This window comes from Ranitomeya variabilis, chromosome 4 (assembly GCF_051348905.1).
Source record: "Ranitomeya variabilis isolate aRanVar5 chromosome 4, aRanVar5.hap1, whole genome shotgun sequence".
NCBI lineage: Eukaryota > Metazoa > Chordata > Amphibia > Anura > Dendrobatidae > Ranitomeya > Ranitomeya variabilis.
In genome coordinates this window covers 497,348,843-497,372,325 of record NC_135235.1, presented here as the reverse complement: position 1 = coordinate 497,372,325, position 23,483 = coordinate 497,348,843, and the positions used below count along the sequence as shown (strand labels likewise).

The following is a 23,483-nucleotide window of genomic DNA, read 5'->3' as shown; positions in this document are numbered from 1 at the left end:
GGGGCAGGATTATGTGTGGTAATGTGGTGGGGGGCGGGATTATGTGTGGTAATGTGGTGGGGGCGGGATTGTGTGTGGTAATGTAGGGGGGGCGGGATTGTGTGTGGTGATGTGGTGGGGGGTGGGATTGTGTGTGGTAATGCGGTGGGGGGCGGGATTGTGTGTGGTAATGGGGTGGGGGGCAGGATTATGTGTGGTGATGTGGTGGGGGGCGGTGCTACTGCGCAGAGGGCGGGATTAGCGAGTAATCACGATGCCTCTTATATATATAGATAAGGAACCGTATTAATCTTGCCTCCTGGTTGAGTCCGGTATTGCAGCACAGCACCATTCATTTGCATAGAAGTGATTGGCAATGCTAGACACTACAGAAATCGAAACGTTTCTGATCTAATTTTGAATGGCCCGTTACAATTGAAGCAGGCTCGGACTGGCCCACAGGGTAACAGGGGAATCCCCTGGTGGGCCCCTGTCCAGATCTGGGCCTCCAACCCCACTGTATGGGCCGTACTTGGCATAATTCACTTGATTCACAGAAAAAAAGCAGCATCTCATCATTCATTAACCACGCTACCCAGTTTACTATTATATAGAGATATAGGTAAATTTGTGAACGAAGGTAGCATAATATTTGCATGCAGGTGACAAGTGGGCCCCCCAAGTCAGTGTTATTGGTGGGCCCTTGTCACCCCAGTCTAACACTGAATTGAAATGTCAATCAAAAGCTTTGTGAACAAAAAAAGCAGCGTTTCTTTCTAATCCTGGACAAACTCTTTAAATAAACATATTAAGTCCTCATAATATATTTTGTTTCTCAGACACATATACCAATTCTACCTTTTACTCACCTACTGAGAGGAGACGATCATATGAAGTGTTGAGATATGTCTGGAGGGGAAAGTTGCGGATCACCCAAGGCATTCTGTCCACCTTGAGACGGGCAAGTTTCACGTTCATTTCAGCTTTCACCTCGTGCCATTCATTGTCATTTAGGGGAAAAGGGTATTTCACCGTTACATTTTCATGACCATTCCCAATATCGTAGATGAAAACCAAGTCTCTTGTTGCTGGAGTAGAAGAGAAAATAACCAGACTTTAAGCTTGTGTTATCTCACAAAAAATGTATTTCTGAAAATATATTTCTGCCGCTCAAAACTCAAGGTGTCATATTCTACAGATGAGACACGTGAGCTTTTCACAGAATAATGCTAATTAATGTAATGTTTTTGTTCTAGTAAAAAATTCACTGGATATATTGATAAATCTACAAAATGCATAAGGTTTTTGCATTGGGAACATTTTCAGTGTTTAGTACTCTTTATTTATTCAGTAAAACTTCTAGAATTGAAAATTCCACATTAGAGACACTGCTGCTCCCCGTGTGGGACAGCTGCCTCACCAAATGTCCCAGTCCGAGTACAGCAGGGACAATAGATAAGCTATAAATCAGCCCGAGATCAGGAGGGAGTGCACAGACTGGTCAGCCGTGTAATGGAGTCTTTAATCAGTAGATATCAGTAAAATATTATGAGCTGATTGACATATTGAAGTCTTACTTCAAACACTTTTTTAGGAGGAAAAAAAGTTTCAACACCTATTCTGGTCAGAGCTACCAGGAGCGCACTTACTATTCATCTCAATCCTGATGAAAATTTTGAAGTCACTTGCCATGTTTTCAAGAAATGTCCCAGACAGTGAAGTGGTTTTGAAGTAGAAAGAGATGTCCATACTCTGGTCTGGCTGGAAAGTTGGGTAAATGAGGCTGGCGGGTTTCATAAATGTCACTGCGTTCCAGCTATTTTCTGGTGTCAGATGAGGAGAAAACATTATGAAAACCATACTCTTCATAACAGGGACAAGCGTGTGTCCTTAGTGGTAACTTCTCAGTACAACTAAAATAGATACCACTAAGATTTTAAAGTTTTCATTTTCCACTTTCAAAAAAGCAGAATGTATAGGATATTAATGATCAACATGCACTGCTTGTTACCTTTGTAATACTTCAGACATGGCAATGCATGGTAATTATCTGTAATTTATGGATAATGATGGATACAAAGCAAATGTGTGTATGATTTATTCTGCAATTAATAAACGAATTTAAAAAAAAAAGCAGAATGTAAAAATAATTTTAAAAAAAAATAGCCATGAATCTACAATACTCCTAAGGTTTATAACTTTTTATGATAAACCTAAATAAATAAATTTGTAGGAAAGTGGCCAACCCCTTTAAAATTTATAGTACAATTGAAAATTAAAATATTGGGCTATAGGCAACTCTTACTGTCTCCATAACAACGTAGAGGTCCAACAGAAAACCAAGCCTCGGAGTCGGAACGGTTTGTATCGCCCACAACAACTTGGGTCACTGGTAGATGATCACGGAATGTCAGCAACCCTTTGTCGTATCTCCTAAGAGAATTCACAAAAAAACATTTACTAGTACGTTATATCCTATGTCATGTTGATTTTTCTTTTTTTTTAGTACTAGAATGTCCTCTTATGGACCCCTCCCTCATGTTTCACATTAAAGGAGTTGCCGAGGCTTGGAATGAAAGTCTGAAGTCACTCTATGACAGTAGACCTCTGAATCCTGACAGCGTATGGTGTGCAGGATTCTTCCGTGATGCCGTTGAAAATGGGCGATTTGCATATTTGCTGTCACGTACTAACTAGACATGCTCGTCCTTGCTCAATAGAAGTGCACCGAGAGAGGATGAGCACATCTTGTCAGAATGTGAGCGGAAGTTTCCAAAGCGCATGCATGCAGCAACACTGGAATATCCTGATAGTGAACACACCACATTCTCACGATTAGCAAAAACCTCCTGACAGATTCCTTCCCATTAATTATGGACTGCACAATGATGGATAATTTTGATCCATGACTTTGATCAAAAAAGGACATGTCTGTAAGATGCGCCAATTCCGGCACTTAGCCTCTCTCTTCCCACTGCCCTTAGCAGTGGCATATGGGGTAATAAGGGGTTAATGTCACCTTTGTATTGTATTGTAAGGTGACATTAAGCTGGCTTAGTAATGGAGAGGTGTCAATAAGACACCTATCCATTACTAATCCTATAGTTGTTAATGGGTTAAAAAAAAACAGCCAGAAAAAGTATTTTAATTAAATAAAACACTAAACACTGTTTGACCATTTTATTGTTATTGGTAATCAAAGCGAAGCCCTCGATCTCCTGTAAAAAATGGAAAAATAAGAAACCAACAATATACCCATACCTGTCCGACGTACAGTCAGTCCCACACCGTAATCCATATCTAGGGTATATACAGTTTACATCTGGGAGCGGTGCTAATGCAACTGTCCTGGCTGTAAACTACTGGGGAATGAATGAAATGCTGGGAGCGGACTTTATTCTGCATGTGTGTGTTTATTTAACCCTTTACAAAATATAGGATTAGTAATGGATAGGTGTCTTATTGACACCTCTCCATTACTAAGCTGGCTTAATTTCACCTTACAATACAAAGGGGACATTAACCCCTTATTACCCCATATGCCACTGCTACATGGCAGTGGGAAGAGAGAGGCTAAGTGCCAGAATTGGCCCATCTTAGAGATGCGCCTTTTCTGGGGTGGCTATGGGCAGATGTTTTAGGGGGGGGGGGGGGCGGGCAATGACCATGGTCCCTTTCTAGACTATTAATATCCGCCCTCACTCACTGGCTTTCCCTCTCTGGCACAGAAAATTGTGCAGGAGCCATTTTCTTCCGTGAAAACATTCTTTTATTAAATACATACAGGTCCCAAATTTTACACACACATAGAACTAACGGTATTAATCACTGACATATATAAATCTAACTGTTGTGCATGTCTGCTATCCTGTTGGCTTCTGCAATGATTTTGCACATGCCGACAAATGAATTATCGGCTATTCTGCTATCTCTCTATGGCTACGTTCACATTTGCGGTCAGCGCCGCAGCGTCGGGCGCCGCAGCGGCGCCGCATGCGTCATGCGCCCCTATACTTAACATGGGGGCGCATGGACATGCGTTGTGCTGCGTTTTGCGCCGCATGGCCGCAAGCGTTGGACGCAAGAAACGCTTCAAGTTGCATTTTTTTTGCGTCCAACTTGCGGGCAAAAACGACGCATGCGGCGCAAAACGCAGCGTTTTAGCGTGCGTTTTGCCGCGTTTTTGTTTGCGTTGTGCGCTGCGGCGCCGACGCTGCGGCGCACAACGCAAATGTGAACGTAGCCTATGAAATACAAAGAAATATTATATATATATATATATAGATAGATAGATAGATAGATAGATAGATAGATAGATAGATAGATAGATAGATAGATAGATAGATACAAAAAAATGGAACAGCACAATGCTCACCGATGGGTGCCAGGCCTCCTGGGTAGAATGGTCCACTCATCCACCCAATATGTATGCAAAATAGAAAAAAAGAAGGCAGCACTCCAAGTCCTTTTCAAGGTGAAAAAAGTGTGTAGTTTATTCAACCCACATCTCTGTGCGACGTTTCGGCTCAACTGAGCCTGCTTGAGAAAGGCTCATTTGAGCCGAAACATCGCACAGAGATGTGGGTTGAAGAAACTACACACTTTTTTCACCTTGAAAAGGACTTGGAGTGCTGCCTTCTGTTTTTCATATATATATATATATATATATATATATATATATATATATATATATATATATATATATATATATATATATATACAGTGGGGCAAAAAAGTAATTAGTCAGTCAGCAATAGTGCAAGTTCCACCACTTAAAAAGATGAGAGGCGTCTGTAATTTACATCATAGGTAGACCTCAACTATGGGAGACAAACTGAGAAAAAAAAATCCAGAAAATCACATTGTCTGTTTTTTTAGCATTTTATTTGCATATTCTGGTGGAAAATAAGTATTTGGTCAGAAACAAACAATCAAGATTTCTGGCTCTCACAGACCTGTAACTTCTTCTTTAAGAGTCTCTTCTTTCCTCCACTCATTACCTGTAGTAATGGCACCTGTTTAAACTTGTTATCAGTATAAAAAGACACCTGTGCACACCCTCAAACAGTCTGACTCCAAACTCCACTATGGTGAAGACCAAAGAGCTGTCAAAGGACACCAGAAACAAAATTGTAGCCCTGCACCAGGCTGGGAAGACTGAATCTGCAATAGCCAACCAGCTTGGAGTGAAGAAATCAACAGTGGGAGCAATAATTAGAAAATGGAAGACATTCAAGACCACTGATAATCTCCCTCGATCTGGGGCTCCACGCAAAATCCCACCCCGTGGGGTCAGAATGATCACAAGAACGGTGAGCAAAAATCCCAGAACCACGCGGGGGGACCTAGTGAATGAACTGCAGAGAGCTGGGACCAATGTAACAAGGCCTACCATAAGTAACACACTATGCCACCATGGACTCAGATCCTGCAGTGCCAGACGTGTCCCACTGCTTAAGCCAGTACATGTCCGGGCCCGTCTGAAGTTTGCTAGAGAGCATTTGGATGATTCAGAGGAGTTTTGGGAGAATGTCCTATGGTCTGATGAAACCAAACTGGAACTGTTTGGTAGAAAAACAACTTGTCGTGTTTGGAGGAAAAAGAATACTGAGTTGCATCCATCAAACACCATACCTACTGTAAAGCATGGTGGTGGAAACATCATGCTTTGGGGCTGTTTCTCTGCAAAGGGGCCAGGACAACTGATCCGGGTACATGAAAGAATGAATGGGGCCATGTATCGTGAGATTTTGAGTGCAAACCTCCTTCCATCAGCAAGGGCATTGAAGATGAAACGTGGCTGGGTCTTTCAACATGACAATGATCCAAAGCACACCGCCAGGACAACGAAGGAGTGGCTTCGTAAGAAGCATTTCAAGGTCCTGGAGTGGCCTAGCCAGTCTCCAGATCTCAACCCTATAGAAAACCTTTGGAGGGAGTTGAAAGTCCGTGTTGCCAAGCGAAAAGCCAAAAACATCACTGCTCTAGAGGAGATCTGCATGGAGGAATGGGCCAACATACCAACAACAGTGTGTGGCAACCTTGTGAAGGCTTACAGAAAACGTTTGACCTCTGTCATTGCCAACAAAGGATATATTACAAAGTATTGAGATGAAATTTTGTTTCTGACCAAATACTTATTTTCCACCATAATATGCAAATAAAATGATAAAAAAACAGACAATGTGATTTTCTGGATTTTTTTTTCTCAGTTTGTCTCCCATAGTTGAGGTCTACCTATGATGTAAATTACAGACACCTCTCATCTTTTTAAGTGGTGGAACTTGCACTATTGCTGACTGACTAAATACTTTTTTGCCCCACTGTATATATATACACTCACCGGCCACTTTATTAGGTACACCATGCTAGTAACGGGTTGGACCCCCTTTTGCCTTCAGAACTGCCTCAATTCTTCGTGGCATAGATTCAACAAGGTGCTGGAAGCATTCCTCAGAGATTTTGGTCCATATTGACATGATGGCATCACACAGTTGCCGCAGATTTGTCGGCTGCACATCCCAAAGATGCTCCATACAAGGCAGGATGGATCCATGCTTTCATGTTGTTTACGCCAAATTCTGACCCTACCATCCGAATGTCGCAGCAGAAATCGAGACTCATCAGACCAAGCAACGTTTTTCCAATCTTCTACTGTCCAATTTCGATGAGCTTGTACAAATTGTAGCCTCAGTTTCCTGTTCTTAGCTGAAAGGAGTGGTACCCGGTGTGGTCTTCTGCTGCTGTAGCCCATCTGCCTCAAAGTTCGACGCACTGTGCGTTCAGAGATGCTCTTAGGCCTACCTTGGTTGTAACGGGTGGCGATTTGAGTCACTGTTGCCTTTCTATCAGCTCGAACCAGTCTGCCCATTCTCCTCTGACCTCTGGCATCAACAAGGCATTTCCGCCCACAGAACTGCCGCTCACTGGATTTTTTTTCTTTTTCGGACCATTCTCTGTAAACCCTAGAGATGGTTGTGCGTGAAAATCCCAGTAGATCAGCAGTTTCTGAAATACTCAGACCAGCCCTTCTGGCACCAACAACCATGCCACGTTCAAAGGCACTCAAATCACCTTTCTTCCCCATACTGATGCTCGGTTTGAACTACAGGAGATTGTCTTGACCATGTCTACATGCCTAAATGCACTGAGTTGCCGCCATGTGATTGGCTGATTAGAAATTAAGTGTTAACAAGAAGTTGGACAGGTGTACCTAATAAAGTGGCCAGTGAGTGTATATATATATATATATATATATATATATATATATATATATATATATATATATATATATATATATATATATATATATATATATATCATATATATATATATATATATATCTGTGTCACTGATATTCTATGTGTATATATGTAATCTATCTTTTGTATGCTAACCTGTCGGTGTGTTTTTTACATTAGCCGCATATGAAATGCCGGCTTTTCAAAGGAAACCGGTGTGTAAAAATCGGACAACACTCGCATGGTGTGAGTGTTGTGCGATTTTTTTTTATCACACCCATTGATTACTATTGCGGGATGGGATCCGTTTTCTGATTACAATCGCAGCATGCTGCAATTTTTTTCCAGCCCGATCGTGATCCGATCCGAGCTGGAAAAAAAAACCCAGATGAGCACACAATCATAGATTAACATTGATCTGAATTAAATCCGATTTTTTTATCGGATTGAATTCGTCTGATTTCATCGATAGTGGGCATGAGCCCTAAAGGGCCTACTCATAACCTAGTTATCCAGAATCTCAACGATGTCACTTCAAATTTGATAGAATGCATATTCATTAACAGTGTTTAGAATGGAGAGTCCTCAGTGGTTGATACCTTTTAATGGCTAACTAAAAAGATGGTAACAAATTGCAAGCTTTCGAGACTACACAGGTCTCTTCATCAGGCATAGACTAATACAAATTCTGAAGAATCACATATTTAAGCACAACATAGCACAGAAAAAAAAAAACCATGGATAAGATAGGTGACATGTTGTTTTTTTTTTTTTTGTGCTATGTTGTGCTTAAATATGTGATTCTTCAGAATTTGTATTAGTCTATGCCTGATGAAGAGACCTGTGTAGTCTCGAAAGCTTGCAATTTGTTACCATCTTTTTAGTTAGCCATTAAAAGGTATCAACCACTGAGGACTCTCAATTCTAAACATTTTTCTATCTACTGGCTAACACTGTACCAAGATTTATATCTTTCCTATTCATTAACAGAGAATGAAAGGAAGGTTTCTACAGTCACAATTAGGTTGCACATTTAAACCTTTTAGAAAAATAATCATTTTTTAAGGTTATCTTTCCAGTAAGACACACTATGGGACAAAGGTATGTCATATCTAGTGAATTATAACCCAGTGCATAGCTGTATACAAACCACTGAAGATGGTCAGCGTCACAATTACAGAAATGTGTAGGATCAGCGCATGTCTTCTCTAATCCACAGGCACATCTCTGAATACCGGGGTTAGAGCCACCCCAGTAAAAATGTCTCTCATTATTCCGCCCCATCCAGAAGCTGAAAGGTAATCCCACTGTTAAAAAAGAATATGCCACTGGTTAAAATGTATTTGTGCTCCCTTTAACCTTTACAAAGTGTTTTGCCACATTGAAATAACATACGGACTAAATGTCATTTTTTTGTTTCTACACACGGTCAAATTGCAGACACTTTCTTATTATATAATCTATGCAGGTACACACATGAACAAAAATTGTTGGTTCTCTTCTGTTAACCCCTTCATGACCTGAGGTATTTTCGCTTTTGCGTTTTCGTTTTTTGTTCCCCATCTTACTAGAGCCATACCTTTTTTTTATTTTTCCGTCAATATGGCCATGTGAGGGCTTGTTTTTTGCGGGACGAGTTGTACTTTTGAACTACACCATTGGTTTTAACGTATCGTGTACTGGAAAATGGGTGTAGGTGGCATTTTCCTGAAGAAGGAGTCATATGCACTCCGAAACGCGTAGAATAAACCACTGTTCTATTGTACATTTTGTCTGTTCTGGATGAGCTGGCATCGCGGATCATAACCCACAAATCCTCCTATCCAGCGATTTAGCTACGGTAGCGTGTCGACCGGTGGATCTGCAGCAGCCGGCACTATATGCCTATGAATCTTCTACATCAGGTGAGCAGTTACATTACTGGCGAATCTTTTAAATTGTGAGATAAGACACTATCTGCGCTTTTTCTTTCCTACAAGGTATATTACTAGTCAATAGTCTCCATGGGAGACTAGAAGCTGCCATAACCCGATCAGCTCTGCTACATACAGGCGATGATCAGACTGCCTGTATGTAGCAGAATTACTCGCTTGCTATCAGTGTCTACCACCGAGCCATGCTCATAGCAATCCGGCAGTGACAACCATAGAGGTCTGCAGGAGACCTCTGATTGTCATGCCAACCCATCAGTGACCCGCAATCACATGACTGGGATCACCTATGGGCGGATTTCAGGCGTGCTTGCCAGAAGCGCTTGTTAAATGCCACTGTCAGAGTTTGACAGCGGCATTTAACAGGTTACAGCCGCGGGATGATTGGGATTCCTCCCGCGGCTGTTAGCGGCACATGTCAGCTGTTCAATTCACCGCTGGAGCCCACATCAAAGGGAGGGTGTCCGACATCGGACTATTATTACGCCCGATGTTGGAAAGGGGTTAAAATAAGAAAAACCCACAATGGTCAGTGAAATAACGTGAAACTAACAAAAGTCATTTTCTCTGTAAATTTACTGAACATCAGCTAATGAAAATCAGACGTTTCTTTTGAATTGTGGTTGAACAGAAAAAATAACATACAAAGAAAATATTAATTATATTGGCCTTATCTGAAACCTTATTGCCTAATATGGGGCAATTAGCACCTGCCTCATGGAGTTTTTGCCTCCCTCTGATCAACATGTTATATTAAAGGTTGAACTCAATGGATCTATGTCTACTTTCAAGCTTAACCCCTTCACCTCGAAGCCGGTTTTCAACTTCCTGACCAGGCCATTTCTTTCAATTCTGACCACTGTCCCTTTAGGAGGTCATAACTCTGAAACGCTTCAACGGATCCTGGTGATTATGAGAATGTTTTCTCATGACATATTGTACTTTATGATAGTGGTAAAATTTCTTCGATTTGGCTTGCATTTATTTGTGAAAAAAACGGAAATTTGGTGAAAATTTAGAAAATTTTGCCATTTTTAAACTTTTAGTTTTTATTCCCTTAAACTAGAGAGTCATATCATACAATATAGTTAATAAATAACATTACCCACATGTCTGCTTTACATTAGCGCAATTTTGGAAACAATTTTTTTGTTAGGAAGTTATAAGGGTTAAAAGTTGACCAGCGATTTCTCATTTTTACAACAAAATTTGAAAAACCATTTTTTTTTAGGGACCACCTCACACTTGAAGTCACTTTGAGGGGTCTATATGACAGAAAATTCTCAAAAGAGACACCATTCTAAAAACTGCACCCCTCAAGGTACTCAAAACCACATTCAAAAAGTTTATTAACCCTTCAGGTGCTTCACAGGAATTTTGGGAATGTTTAAAAAAAATTGAACATTTAACTTTTTTTCACAAAATTTTTACTTCAGATACAATTTGTTTTATTTTACCAAGGATAACAGGAGAAATTGGACCACAAAATTCGTTGTACAATTTGTCCTGAGTACGTCGATACTCCATATGTGGGGGTAAACCACAGTTTGGGCACATGGCAGAGCTCAGAAGGGAAGGAGCGCCATTTGACTTTTCAATATAAAATTAGTTGGAATTGAGATCGGACACCATGTCGCATTTGGAGAGCCTCTGATGTGCCTAAATGGTGGAAACCCCCCCACAAGTGACACCATTTTGGAAAGTAAACCCCTAAGGAACTAATCTAGATGTGTGGTGACTGGTGAGCACTTTGAAACTCCAAGTGCTTCACAGAACTTTATAATGTTAAGCCGAAAAAAAAATCATATTTTTTTCACAAAAAATGATCTTTTCGCCCCAAATTTTTTATTTTCCCCAAGGGTAACAGGACAAATTGGACCCCAAAAGTTGTTGTGCAATTTGTCCTGAGTACGCTGATACCCCGTGTGTGGGAGTAAACCTCTGTTTGGGCGCATGGCAGAGCTCGGAAGGGAAGGAGCGCCGTTTGACTTTTCAATGCAAAATTGGCTGGAATTGAGATCGGACACCATGTTGCGTTGGGAGAGCCCCTGATGTGCCTAAACAGTGGAAACCCCCCCACAAGTGACACCATTTTGGAAAGTAGACCCCCTAAGGAACTAATCTAGATGTGTGGTGAGCACTTTGAACCCCCAAGTGCTTCACAGAAGTTTATAATGTAGAGCCGTAAAAAAAAAATCATATTTTTTTCACAAAAATGATCTTTTCGCCCCAAATTTTTTATTTTCCCAAGGGTAACAGGACAAATTGGACCACAAAAGTTGTTGCGCAATTTGTCCTGAGTACGCTGATACCCCATATATGGGGGTAAACCACTGTTTGAGCACATGGCAGAGCTCGGAAGGGAAGGAGCACCATTTGACTTTTCAATGCAAAATTAGCTGGAATGGAGATCGGAACCCATGTTATGTTTGGAGAGCCCCTGATGTGCCTAAACAGTGGAAACCCCCCACAAGTGACCCCATTTTGGAAAGAAGACCCCCTACGGAACTTATCTAGATGTGTGGTGAGCACTTTGAACCCCCAATTGTTTCACTAAAGTTTAGAATGTAGAGCCGTGAAAATTAAAAAAAACTTTTTTTTTCCACAAAATGATCTTTTAGACTGCAATTTTTTATTTTCCAAAGGGTAACAGGAGAAATTGGACCCCAAAAATTGTCTAATTTGTCCTGAGTATGCTGATACCCCAAATGTGGAGGAACCACCATTTGGGCGCATGGCAGAGCTCGGAAGGGAAGGAGCTCTGTGTTGGAATGCAGACTTTGATGGAATGGTCTGAGGGCGTCACGTTGTGTTTGCAGAGCCCCTGATGTACCTAAACAGTAGAAACTCCCACAAGTGACCCCATATTGGAAACTAGACTCCCCAAGGAACGTATTTAGATGTGTTGTGAGAACTTTGAACCCCCAAGTGTTTCGCTAAAGTATATAACGCAGAGCTGTGAAAATAAAGAATATTTTTTTTCCACAAAAATGATATTTTAGCCCCCAAATTTTTATTTTCTCAAAGGTAAAGGGAGAAATTGGACCCCAAAAGTTGTTCTCCAATTTACCCTGAGTACACTTATACCCCATATGTGGGGGGAAACCACCGTTTGGGCGCATGGCAGAGCTCGGAAGGGAAGGAGCTCTGTGTTGGAATGCAGACTTTGATGGAATGGTCTGAGGGCGTCACGTTGCGTTTGCAGGACCCCTGATGTACCTAAACAGTAGAAACCTCCCACAATTGATCTCATATTGGAAACTAGACCCCCCAAGGAACTTATCTAGATGTGTTGTGAGAACTTTGAACCCCCAAGTGTTTCATTACAGTTTATTACACAGAGCCGTGAAAATAAAAAATCCTTTTTTTCCCACAAAAATTATATTTTAGCCCCCGGTTTTGTATTTTCCCAAGGGTAACAGGAGAAATTGGACCCCAAAAGTTGTTGTCCAATTTGTCCTGAGTACGCTGATATCCCATATGTTGGGGTAAACCCCTGTTTGGGTGCACGGGAGAACTCGGAAGAGAAGGAGCACTGTTTTACTTTTTCAACGCAGAATTGGCTGGAATTGAGATCGGACGCCATGTCGCGTTTGGAGAGCCCCTGATGTGCCTAAACAGTGGAAACCCCCAATTCTAACTGAAACCCTAACCCAAACACACCCCTAACCCTAATCCCAACCGTAAATGTAATCCAAACCCTAACATTAGCCCCAACCCTAACCCTAACTTTAGCCCCAACCCTAACCCTAACTTTAGCCCCAACCCTGACCCTAATGGGAAAATGGAAATAAATACATTTTTAAAAATTTTATCATTTTTCCCTAACTAAGGGGGTGATGAAGGGGGGTTTGATTTACTTCTATAGCATTTTTTTTGCGGATTTGTATGATTGGTGTCACACACTAAAAGACGCTTTCTATTGCAAACCAGCAATTCCTGAATTTCATTTGAGGGGGCGGCTATACCGTTCCGCATGTGGTAAAATTGATAAAGCAGCTTTATTCTTCGGGTTAGTATGATTACAGCGATACCTCATTTATATCATTTTTTTAGGTTTTGGCATTTTTACACAATAAAAACGATTTTATATAAAAAAATAATTGTTTTTGCATCGCTTTATTCTGAGAGCTATAACTTTTTTATTTTTCTGCTGATGATGCTGTGTGGCGGCTTTTTTATTGCGGGACAAGATGACATTTTCAGCGGTACCATGTTTATTTATATCCGTCTTTTTGATCACATTTTATTGCACTTTTTGTTAGGCAGTATGATGATAAAGCATTGTTTTTTGCCTCGTTTTTTATTCATTTTTTTGCGGTGTTCACTGAAGGGGTTAACTAGTGGGATTGTTTTATAGAGTGGGTCGTTACGTACGCGACGATACCAAATATGTGTACTTTTATTGTTTTTTTTTTATTTACATAAATAAATGGATTTATTGGAAAATATATTTTTTTTTTCTTTAATTGGGGATTTTTATTTTTTTTTTATACATTTGCATATACATTTTGCCATTTTCTGAAACCTGTAACGTTTCCATTTATCGGGATCTGGTGCTGGTTGAGGGCTTATTTTTTGTGCCCGGAGCTGACGTTTTTATTGATACCATTTTTGGGTAGATGCGATGTTTTGATCACCCGTTCTTGAATTTTATTACAATGTTGTGGCAGCCACACATACAGTGATACCAAATATATGTATTTTTAATTTGTTTTATTTTTAATGGTGCAAAACTTTTGAAATTTTGTGCTTTTTTAAATATTTAATTTTTTTTATTTTTTTTTACTTTTTACTGGCTTCAATAGTCGTCTCCTTAGGAGAATTGAGTCTGCAATCGTCTGATTGCCTGTGCTACACATAGCAGGGCTTGAAGTTAACTTGTCTCCAGGTTTGGCCGATAAGAGATACGGCCACCGCCTTTCAGGGCTGATTTACAGCATTCTATAATGCTGTATATCTGCCCCCAAACCGACCTGCAAGAGAAGAAAAATAACTTTTATTATACTCACCTGCAGGGTGGCCCGGTCCGATGGTCCCATCTTCTTATGATCCCCGTCCTCCTCCTTGCTTCAAATGGATAACGCCTTTTGTCATCCACACAGTCTCCTCGGCGCAGTGCTGCTGCGCAGGCGTACTTCTCTGCCCTGCCCTGCAGTGCTCTTTGGCCTTTCCTGACAACTGCGCACTGCAGTACTTTGCTCTGCCCTCAACAGAGCAGAGAAGTACACCTGGGCAGGAGCGCGGTGCCAAGGAGACATGTCATCCACACGAAGCAAGCAGGAGGGCTGCATTGCAAGAAAAAGGGAGGTGTCGGACCAAGAAGAGCAACAACCATCGGAACGGACCGCCCACAGGTGAGTATAATAAAAGTTATTTTTCTTCTCTTGCAGGTCGGGTTGGGGGCTTATATACAGCATTATAGAATGCTGTAGATAAGCCCTGAAAGGCGGTGGCCGTATCTCTTATTGGCCAAAACTGGTGTTGGGTTCCCTTTAAGCCCTGCTATGTGTAAAATAAATCTTGATCTCCTATGAACGCCATCCACGCGCCGTGTTCAAAGGAGATTTACAATGACAGTCTTATGCAGACCCCCTAACTGTCAATACAACCCATCCATGCCTCACAAGCATGTGACAGGTGTGCTGATGAGTGTGTCTTGTGATGCGCTTCTGCACAGCGCGTGTTAAATGCCGCTGTCAGAGATTGACAGCGCATTTAACATGTTAACAGCTGCGGGTGGATCTCGGATCCACATCAGGCTGTTACAGGCATATGAGAGCTGATCAGATCAGCTGTCATCTGCAGGGAAAGATGCGGACCCAGAACCAGAGCCTGCACCAAATGCAGGGAGACAATCTTAGACATACCTATACATCCAAGGCAGTTAAGAGTTTATTATAAGCAGATTCTTCGGAGATCTTAACAGCTCAATTGCATATTATTATTATTATACATTTATAGTTACATAGTTATTAAGGTTGAAGGAAGACTGTAAGTTCATCTAGTATAGCGCCATTTATTCCATGGCGCTTTACATGTGAAAGGGGCAAATATACACAAGCATAATAAACATGAGCAATATAAGGCACACACAAGTACAGAAGGAGAGAGGACCCTGCCCGCGAGGGCTCAGTCTACAGGGGATAGGTGAGGATACACTAGGAGAGGGTAGAGCTGGTCGTGCAGCGGTTCAGCAGACTGAGGATCACTGCGGGTTGTAGGCTTGTCGGAAGACGTGGGTCTTCAGATTCTTTTTGAAGGTTTCCGTTGTAGGCATATAAGAATAATGTGGATTTCTTGGGAATAAAATATCAGATATCAAGGTACAATTTTCTTTAACTTTCTATGACCTGCATTCTCATATTGATGACTTAGGATGGTTCATCGTACTGATAATGCAGCAAGGTAGTGGTAAACTAATAAAAAATAACTTTTATTAATACTTTAATACTGACAGATTCACTTCAAAAGCAATGAAAACTATGAAACAATTATTGCAAAAAAAACATTTTTTTCAAATATTTTTTTTTTACTATTCATGTTTCACACCAAATAACCTGTTAAATAAATTCTCCTTGTTTTTACAGTGTAAATCCAACATGTGAATGAATTTTTGCTCAAGGATCTGGCAGCTCTGCACCCGTAGGTGCTTCTATTCACTACATAGCGCTCATTGATACATAACCTGCGTCTGTCCTCTCCCCAGGGTCTCCGGCTATGTCTGACAACTGGAGACCCAGACAGCTCTTGCTAGATTGCAGAAGAAGCGTTAACGCCGAGCTATGAATTTTCAATGGTGCAGGGTTAAATTCCAGGATCAAGCACCATAATAACATTACAGCACTTCATCGTTATCAGGTTAAGGGGGTTGTCTATTTTATGATCAGCTTATTTTAATAGGACAGTTCCAATAAATTGGGATTTTACTAAAGTATTCCGTAAAAAAGTCTACCATATAAGAAATATTTTTTTTTATGAATTAGATATGCCTGAATTGTTTAAGATAGGAGTGGATATTAGTTTCACTGTTGTAATAATAATAATACAAACTTATTCTGAACTGTGTTTTCAGTGACGTATAAAACATGGTTTTTACTTACTTGGTGTATTCAGGAGCCTGGATTTAAAGCAGGAGTATTCTATCCTTTGCTCACAGTATTCAGATCCATTAGCGAGTGAGGACACTTCCCCCCAGGATGCGTTCCAGTAATTTACCTCCCCCAGAAACGGCTGGTCAGGACTGGAACCGACGACTTTGGTTCGATAATATCGGTCATTTTGTACAGTTGTCCATGCTCTTTCCTCTGACAAGATTTGAAATGTATAAAGCAATTGTGAATTCATTGCACAGTTATATTACCAGCTTTTATAAACATCTGTCTCTTCTCCAATCTTAGCAGTAACTGCTAGTATTTATTATGTGGTTTATTCTACCAATACGAGCTGCAAGCAATAATAAATATTTCTCCCAGTCCCAATGAGGCTGGTGTATTTACTTTGAAAAATCCATGTCACAATGCCAGGATAATCCTTTCTGAAAGTTTAACTCAATCTCCCCCCGCCTAGTCTGACTGACAGCTCATCAGTGTGCCTCCTCCCTGCGGTTGCTAATACCTCACACTGCTCAGCACAAGCTGCAGCTTTCAGTCGGGATGGGTGGAAACTCAATACACTTATTACCTCCCTCATTTTATAATGTAAAGAGTTTGCATTGCGAAATGTTGTGACAAATCTGATAATGTTCTTCTCAATTGTTACTGACTGATATTGCTCCCATAGATCTATGTGTTCATCCTCTCACATGTATTTCTTTCCTTCTTTTCGCCCTCTAAACATTTATCTTTTACTGTGAATCCCCCCAACGCATTTATAGAAAGCAGTGACGGAGAAGCCTCCTGTATGATATGTAATACCAAATCTCTGCTCTTTAGGACAGACAGCGACAGCAACAGAGCGAAACCTAATTTTAGGAGAGGTAGAAGCAATTTCCTCACTGTAATTTGTTAATGCGGATGATTGTGACTACATTACCAGATATATCACAGTAGACTGTAAACGGCTTTAAAGGACCACTGCCATCAGGATCCACAGTGTAATTGCCAGAATATTTTCCACTGATTCTGTAGGAATCACAGTTTTCCTTGAAGAGAGCTTTAAGGCAAATATTAATGGATTATTTGTAGGCAAGAATAGCATAAAATTCCTTAAAGGGGTACTCCCAAGATCCTATCCCAATATGTAGTAGGTATAATGATAATAATATTAGAAATTACCTCCAATTAGAAATATATTATAGTGTCATGTGCAGGGCATTGCATTAGCTTAGGTATCCATGATTACGACCACTAACAACTGTCACTATATGAGTGGTCGTAACCATGGAGACCTAAGCTACTGCAATGCCCTTCACATAGGGTAAGCGACAGTGGATCAGAAGAATTATACTACATTTTTAATTGGAGGTATCTGATAATATTATTATTATTATTACTAGTGATGAGCGAATATAATCGTTACTTGAGATTTCTCGAGCATGCTCGGGGGTCCTCCGAGTATTTTTTAGTGCTCGGAGATTTAGTTTTTCTTGCTGCAGCTTAATGATTTACAGCTGCTAGCCAGCATAAGTACATGTGCGGGTTGCCTTGTTGCTAGGGAATCCCCATGTGTACTTATGTTGGCTAACAGATGTAAATCATTCAGATGTGGCAAGAAAAACTAAAACTCCGAGCACTAAAAAATACTCGGAGGACCCCCGAGCGTGCTCGAGAAATCTCGAGTAACGAGTATATTCACTCTTGACTACGGTAATTATTACACCTACTACATATTGGGATAGGATCTTGGAGATGGGAATACCCATTTAAGTTAATGGGATTGGCCACAGGTCTCCTGACTCAAAAGCAACAGCCTCTTCGTCATATTTGAGACTGTTGAGTTCAGGTCACGAGACCTTTGGTCAGTCTCGATATATCAGTCCATACTTGGGCCATGAATGTCAGATGTGTAAAACTCATCTATGTTCAGTTATATTGCATAGATTCAAGTTTTGCAGTTATTTTATGCAGCTGCATTTTAGCTGCCATCATGCCACAGAAGAAATAGTGCAGACATAGAACCACGCAATGCCCCGCAGATGCTCATGGTAGGTTCTCAGTCTTGGACCTGTAAACCTTTCTAATTAATATTCTACTCTGGGTTTATGAGCTTGGACCTCATTCTATTTTCAAAACTTTGAAATGCTCAATCACCTTCTCCACTAGTCATTACTATTCATTAGTGTAGCATTACAAATTGCTAACACAACATTGTAAAAGCACGAGTGATTTGTCTAAAAGGATTGGTCCAAGATTTTAGTAAATCATATTTTGAAAAAATGAATAGTGGACTGAACTCAGTAATGCCAATTATGTAATCTTTTGTCCAGATTTCTCTAAATTAAAAAACCCTAATATAAATTAAATAAATTACATTCTTCACCTACTGGCACTAGTTAATGTTTGACAATTGGAAGTTATTGGTACTCAGTATACAATTTGAAGGGCGTCATTATTAGGAGGCTCCTGCATTCAGTATCGGACAACCACAACACGATTAAGTAGATACAGTACAGTTCATTAAACACTGGTAAACCAGAGATATAGTTAGATTTTCAATATGAGGCTAGAATGGGCACTTACATTTATGGCAGGTTTCTCCTTTGTAGCCTGTCATGTCACAAATGCAGAAGAAGTCATCCCAGGATTGATAGCAGCGACCCCCATGTTCACATAAATTTGGCCTACACCTAAAGTTGTGATAAGAATAAACTTCTATTAGTCTGTTATATAAAATTATAACAAATATCATTTAATCAAAATTATGTAATTTTTACACCATTGATGCTGAAGATAGTTTTAGGCGTTCTTACTCAACATTTTTTGTTTTTCAATACCCAACTCCTTAGATCAATTTATTTTTTATTTTGTTGACTTTTTTGCCAGATCAATTGGATTTCTCAATAGTATCATGTTGGTATACAGATATTCCCTATGATAAGTCTTGGTGTTAGTCAAACATCCAATGATCGCCAATTTTGCAGCAGCCAGAATGTGGGATACCACAGCTTCGTACACTGTCTACTGACCATTCCCAAGTACTGCAGCTCATCTCGCATTTGCGTCAAGCTCCCATTCAATGCAGAGTTTTTACCATACATAGCATGGCCACTTTATTAGAGACAACCATGTAGTAGCGTTTTAGACCTTCTTTGGTCTTCAGAACTGCAACACTTTGTTGTGGCATAGATTTCACTAGGCGTTGAAATTTTTCTGCAGGGATATTAGCCCGTGCTGACAGGATTTGATGCAAAGTAGATACTCCGTGTTTAACTCATCACAGGGAGATCTAATGTATTAAGATGTGGGGATAGTAAAGGTCAGGGAAGCAAGGAAAACTGCTGTCATGTTCATTGAAAAAATCCATGACTATAAAACCCTTGTGGCAAGATGCACTGTCCAGCTGAAAGTGTCTTCTGCAAAAGGGGAAATCGCTGCCATGGAGGAATGAATTTGGCTTAGCTAAGCCCTATTATGCAAACAGCCACAAATATCGGATGACTCAGGGTTTGCCAAGACAACACATGGTACTTCACACCATTCCTCTACCTCTATCAGCCTGGATAATTGATAACTGACTGGAATGGTGGATTGATTCATGCTGCTTGACTCCCTAGGCTAAACACTCTGCTGATGAAGTCTGGCTACATGCTGAAAACATTCCCAATAGATCTCTTCTATATATGTATCTTGCTGCATCGTGTAAACTAGAGGACTCTTACATATACACTCAGGGTGAATATTACATGTTTAATTTAGTCAATTATAACTGATGGACAATATGACAACAGTGGAATATTTAAATTGTGAAAGGTCAGATCCAAACAAGTGATGTTAGTGATTCACGTAATCCTCAACCTTCTGAAGAGAGTTTTGTCCCTCTCAGGCATTCAACATTTAGAAACATAATTTACTAATTCTCCAGAAATTAGATCAAGTACAGTGGTATCTGAATCAGAAAATATTTTTTCAGGTCACAGAGTTATGAGGTAACACAGAGGTAGATTTGTTTGCTTCAAAACAAAACAAAATGAGAAAATTTGATTTGCTCAACTTGACAAACCTCCCAGATGCAGTTGATGATTAATGCTCCTAGATATATGGGCATTTCAATAGCCAATCATTTTGTTCTGCAGGGAGATATGCGAGAGACTTGAAGTGGTTCACTCAAGAGAACACAGGAACATTTGACCAAGCTGAGTTTTCCTGTGTATTGGGGAGGAGGGAGAGATAGCTGTCAGACATCCAACAGCTATCTAATGTGTGTGTTATATGAGCTTCTAGATAAGGTACAACAAAGCCAAAGTAACATTAAAGGGAATCTGTCACCCCAAAATTGTCCTATAAGCTAAGGCCACCGCCATCAGGGGCTTATCTACAGCAATCTGTAATGCTGTAGATAAGCCCCCGATGTAATCTGAAAAATAAGAAAAACAAGTTAGATTATACTCACCCAGGGGCGGTCCCGATGCAGTCCGGTCAGATGGAAGTCGCGGTCCGGGTCCAGCGCCTCCCATCTTCATACGATGACGTCTTCTTCTTTGCTGCCTGCCACGGCTCCTGCGCAGGCGTACTTTATCTGCCCTGTTGAGGGCAGAGCAAAGTACTGCAGTGCGCAGGCGCCGAGACTCTCTGACCTTTACTGTAAGTTTTTATAAAGGGTTAAGAACCTTAAAGATACAGATTTCCACCCTTATTGCTTTGCTTGAATCAAAAATTGCAGATCAATTGGTAACGGTGTTACGGTTTTTACAGTCAGCTTCCAGATCCTTGGCTGTTAACATCCCCAGAGTTCCTTCTGTGGTTTGAATGGAGCCCCAAACATTCTTACTGTATGTCATCTTCTCCTGACCCTCTTGATTCCATTAGTATATTAAGATTTTGACAGTTTGGCTATATTTTTGGTAGCTTTTACCTATGCTTGGAGGAAAAGAGTGTTATTTAATCCATGATAAATCCACTTTAGGGCAGATGCAGACAAGCATGTGCAAGGATGGTAAACAAAAGCTATCGCATTCCTGCCCCTGGAGAAACTAATCGTATTGTATTATGGTGTAAACTATGTCCTGCATCTTTTGGTATATGTTGTGTTTTGTGATATGATAATGTATAAGTAACATAAAGGTAGTTCCTACAGTTGGAAGTGTACAGTATAGAATAGCATATGGTAAGATATAATTTAGGACTTAGGACACAAGATAGGTAGTATAAGATAGTTAACTAAAGTGACAATAGGGTAAGTGTTAATGTTAGGGACCAGCCCATACTGGAAAGGGATTGGCGTTAAGGCAAGTGACTGCTTCCTTTAGATAGTTAGATAGGGCCAAGTTCAAGTAGGGCTGAACAGCAAGAGTTGGGGCACCTTGTTCTGGGCAGTATGAGGCGGATATACTCCTATAACATCTGGAGCTCAAAGCTGGATCCTGGTGCGATGGCGAGCACTGTAAGCCCTTCCTTACGGAGGAAGAGTGACGTGGAGTCATGAGTGGGAGAAGTAATGGACCTCAGACATACTGCAGGACTGGGCTGGAATCTCTCGGATTGACAGGACCAGTAAAAGCAGAGATAGTCGAGGAAGAAAGGAAGGAAAATCTGTAAGTGTACTATGTTGTGGAAACAAGAGATGGAAAGTGTTGTGCTCGATACTATGAGTTGCCATAGGATGCATACAGACTGTTGAGTAAACTTCTTTGTCATGAAATGAACTGGGTGTCCCTTGATTCATGTGCAGCGGCTCCTGAAACCGAAGACTTGGAAACAGCTGAGGTCTGCAGCCTACCAGTGAGTACAATGCACCTCACATACTACATGACAATTGATTTGGAACAAAAGTTTCTTGTAAAGTGCCAGGGCAACATGGAGCAGCAGCACGCCCACGAATACTGCCCTCTGACACCTTACAAGTTGTGTAGTCAGCAGAATGTGAGTTCCTCGTATGAAGAAAGCGCGGGGATGGACTGGACCATTGTCGGTGCATCAGAGACAAAAGGGCGCAAAATGGTATCCAGCCCTTCATCAAGTACACGTACCGAGTGGAGTGCAACCAAAAGGGCCCACCCAGAGCAGTGAGTGATGGCCATTGCAGTGTGAAGTGAAAGTAGAAGATCCACAAAAGAAAGTATGGCCTGAGGAAACGGGCAGTAACATTTGATAAATGGGATGGTGAGTCATGACAGACCTCAGGAGGCAGAAGAGACAGCCTTAGTTGTGAGAAGTAAGTCAGTGAGTGAGCAACAGATCATGAAGTGGTGTGGATTTGTCCCGGAGAGAGATGGCCGATGGTACGGTGTGCCATTCCGCAGGGGACCAGGAAAGTATGAGTGGAGGTGATGGCTGGCTTGGCAATTGGAGGAGGTGCGGCCGGGTGGAGTGGCGAAACAAGAGGTCCTGAAAGAAGTCCAGGAAGCAAAGCCCGAATCAAAAGTGAAAGTGGACATTTCTGTGTGCTTGAGGCTCTGCGTCAGGGCTGAATGTCTGAAGACCTTGCAAGCACAGTGCGAGTACCTCACAGCCCCCCAGAGAGGTGCCCATGCACTTTGTCCCTAGGTACTGTAATCCTGCCACGTGGGCAGCATTATGCAAGTAAAGGACTGTTGTAAACAAAAGGTGAGGGGGAGGGGATGAATGAACCAATGCTTTGGCTGTGTCAAGACTTTATTGACTGTGCTCCTGGATTGCTGGAGCTGTTGATGTGTTGGCCTACCTGTGGGCCTCTATTTAAAAGAACTTGGACACTTTATTCCAGGGTCCCAACCCAGAGGGATCGGGGTCATGCAGACCAATTAACGAAAGCAGACACCTGAACCAGACAGGAAGAGGAGTCAGACATCGAGTGGGTCTATCTGTGCTGGTTGCACACATGTGAACTAGCCCAGTGCTCAGATGGGCTGAGATGACCCAGAAGACCCACAGGATTCAGGACTCCCTTGATGGCTGCAGACGGACAGAAAATTAAGTTTTCCCTTTCCAGTTTTGTTGTGTTATAGACTCATGGGGGTCCAATGGACTGTGCTCTTGTGGCAAAAGGATGCATGTTTGGGGGGAGGAGGGATGAACAACCTGATTTCACAACTGGGTTGAAGCTAAATGGACTATGCCCTTGGACTGATTGAGAAACTGTTGTTGCGTTGGTCTATGGACCCAAAGAACTTGAACTCTTTTTTCCAAGGTCCCAACTTAGTGGGACCGGGGTCAGTGCTGACCAGTAAAGAAAAGGATACTGTGAAGAATATTGG

At 41.2% G+C, this 23,483-nt stretch overlaps 1 protein-coding gene across 1 annotated transcript in view; it reads right to left on the bottom strand.

The window, feature by feature from the left end:
- CNTNAP1 (contactin associated protein 1) overlaps positions 1–23,483 on the bottom strand; it is a 173,182-nt gene that overhangs the window by 37,193 nt on the left and 112,506 nt on the right. Inside the window, exons 11-17 of the mRNA XM_077252002.1 lie at positions 18,832–18,938; positions 17,186–17,305; positions 16,255–16,458; positions 8,371–8,527; positions 2,285–2,412; positions 1,629–1,802; positions 849–1,067 (exon numbers count right to left, since the gene is read on the bottom strand). Coding sequence (XP_077108117.1) covers positions 849–1,067; positions 1,629–1,802; positions 2,285–2,412; positions 8,371–8,527; positions 16,255–16,458; positions 17,186–17,305; positions 18,832–18,938 — 1,109 coding nt within the window. The remainder of the gene's footprint in view (positions 1–848; positions 1,068–1,628; positions 1,803–2,284; positions 2,413–8,370; positions 8,528–16,254; positions 16,459–17,185; positions 17,306–18,831; positions 18,939–23,483) is intronic.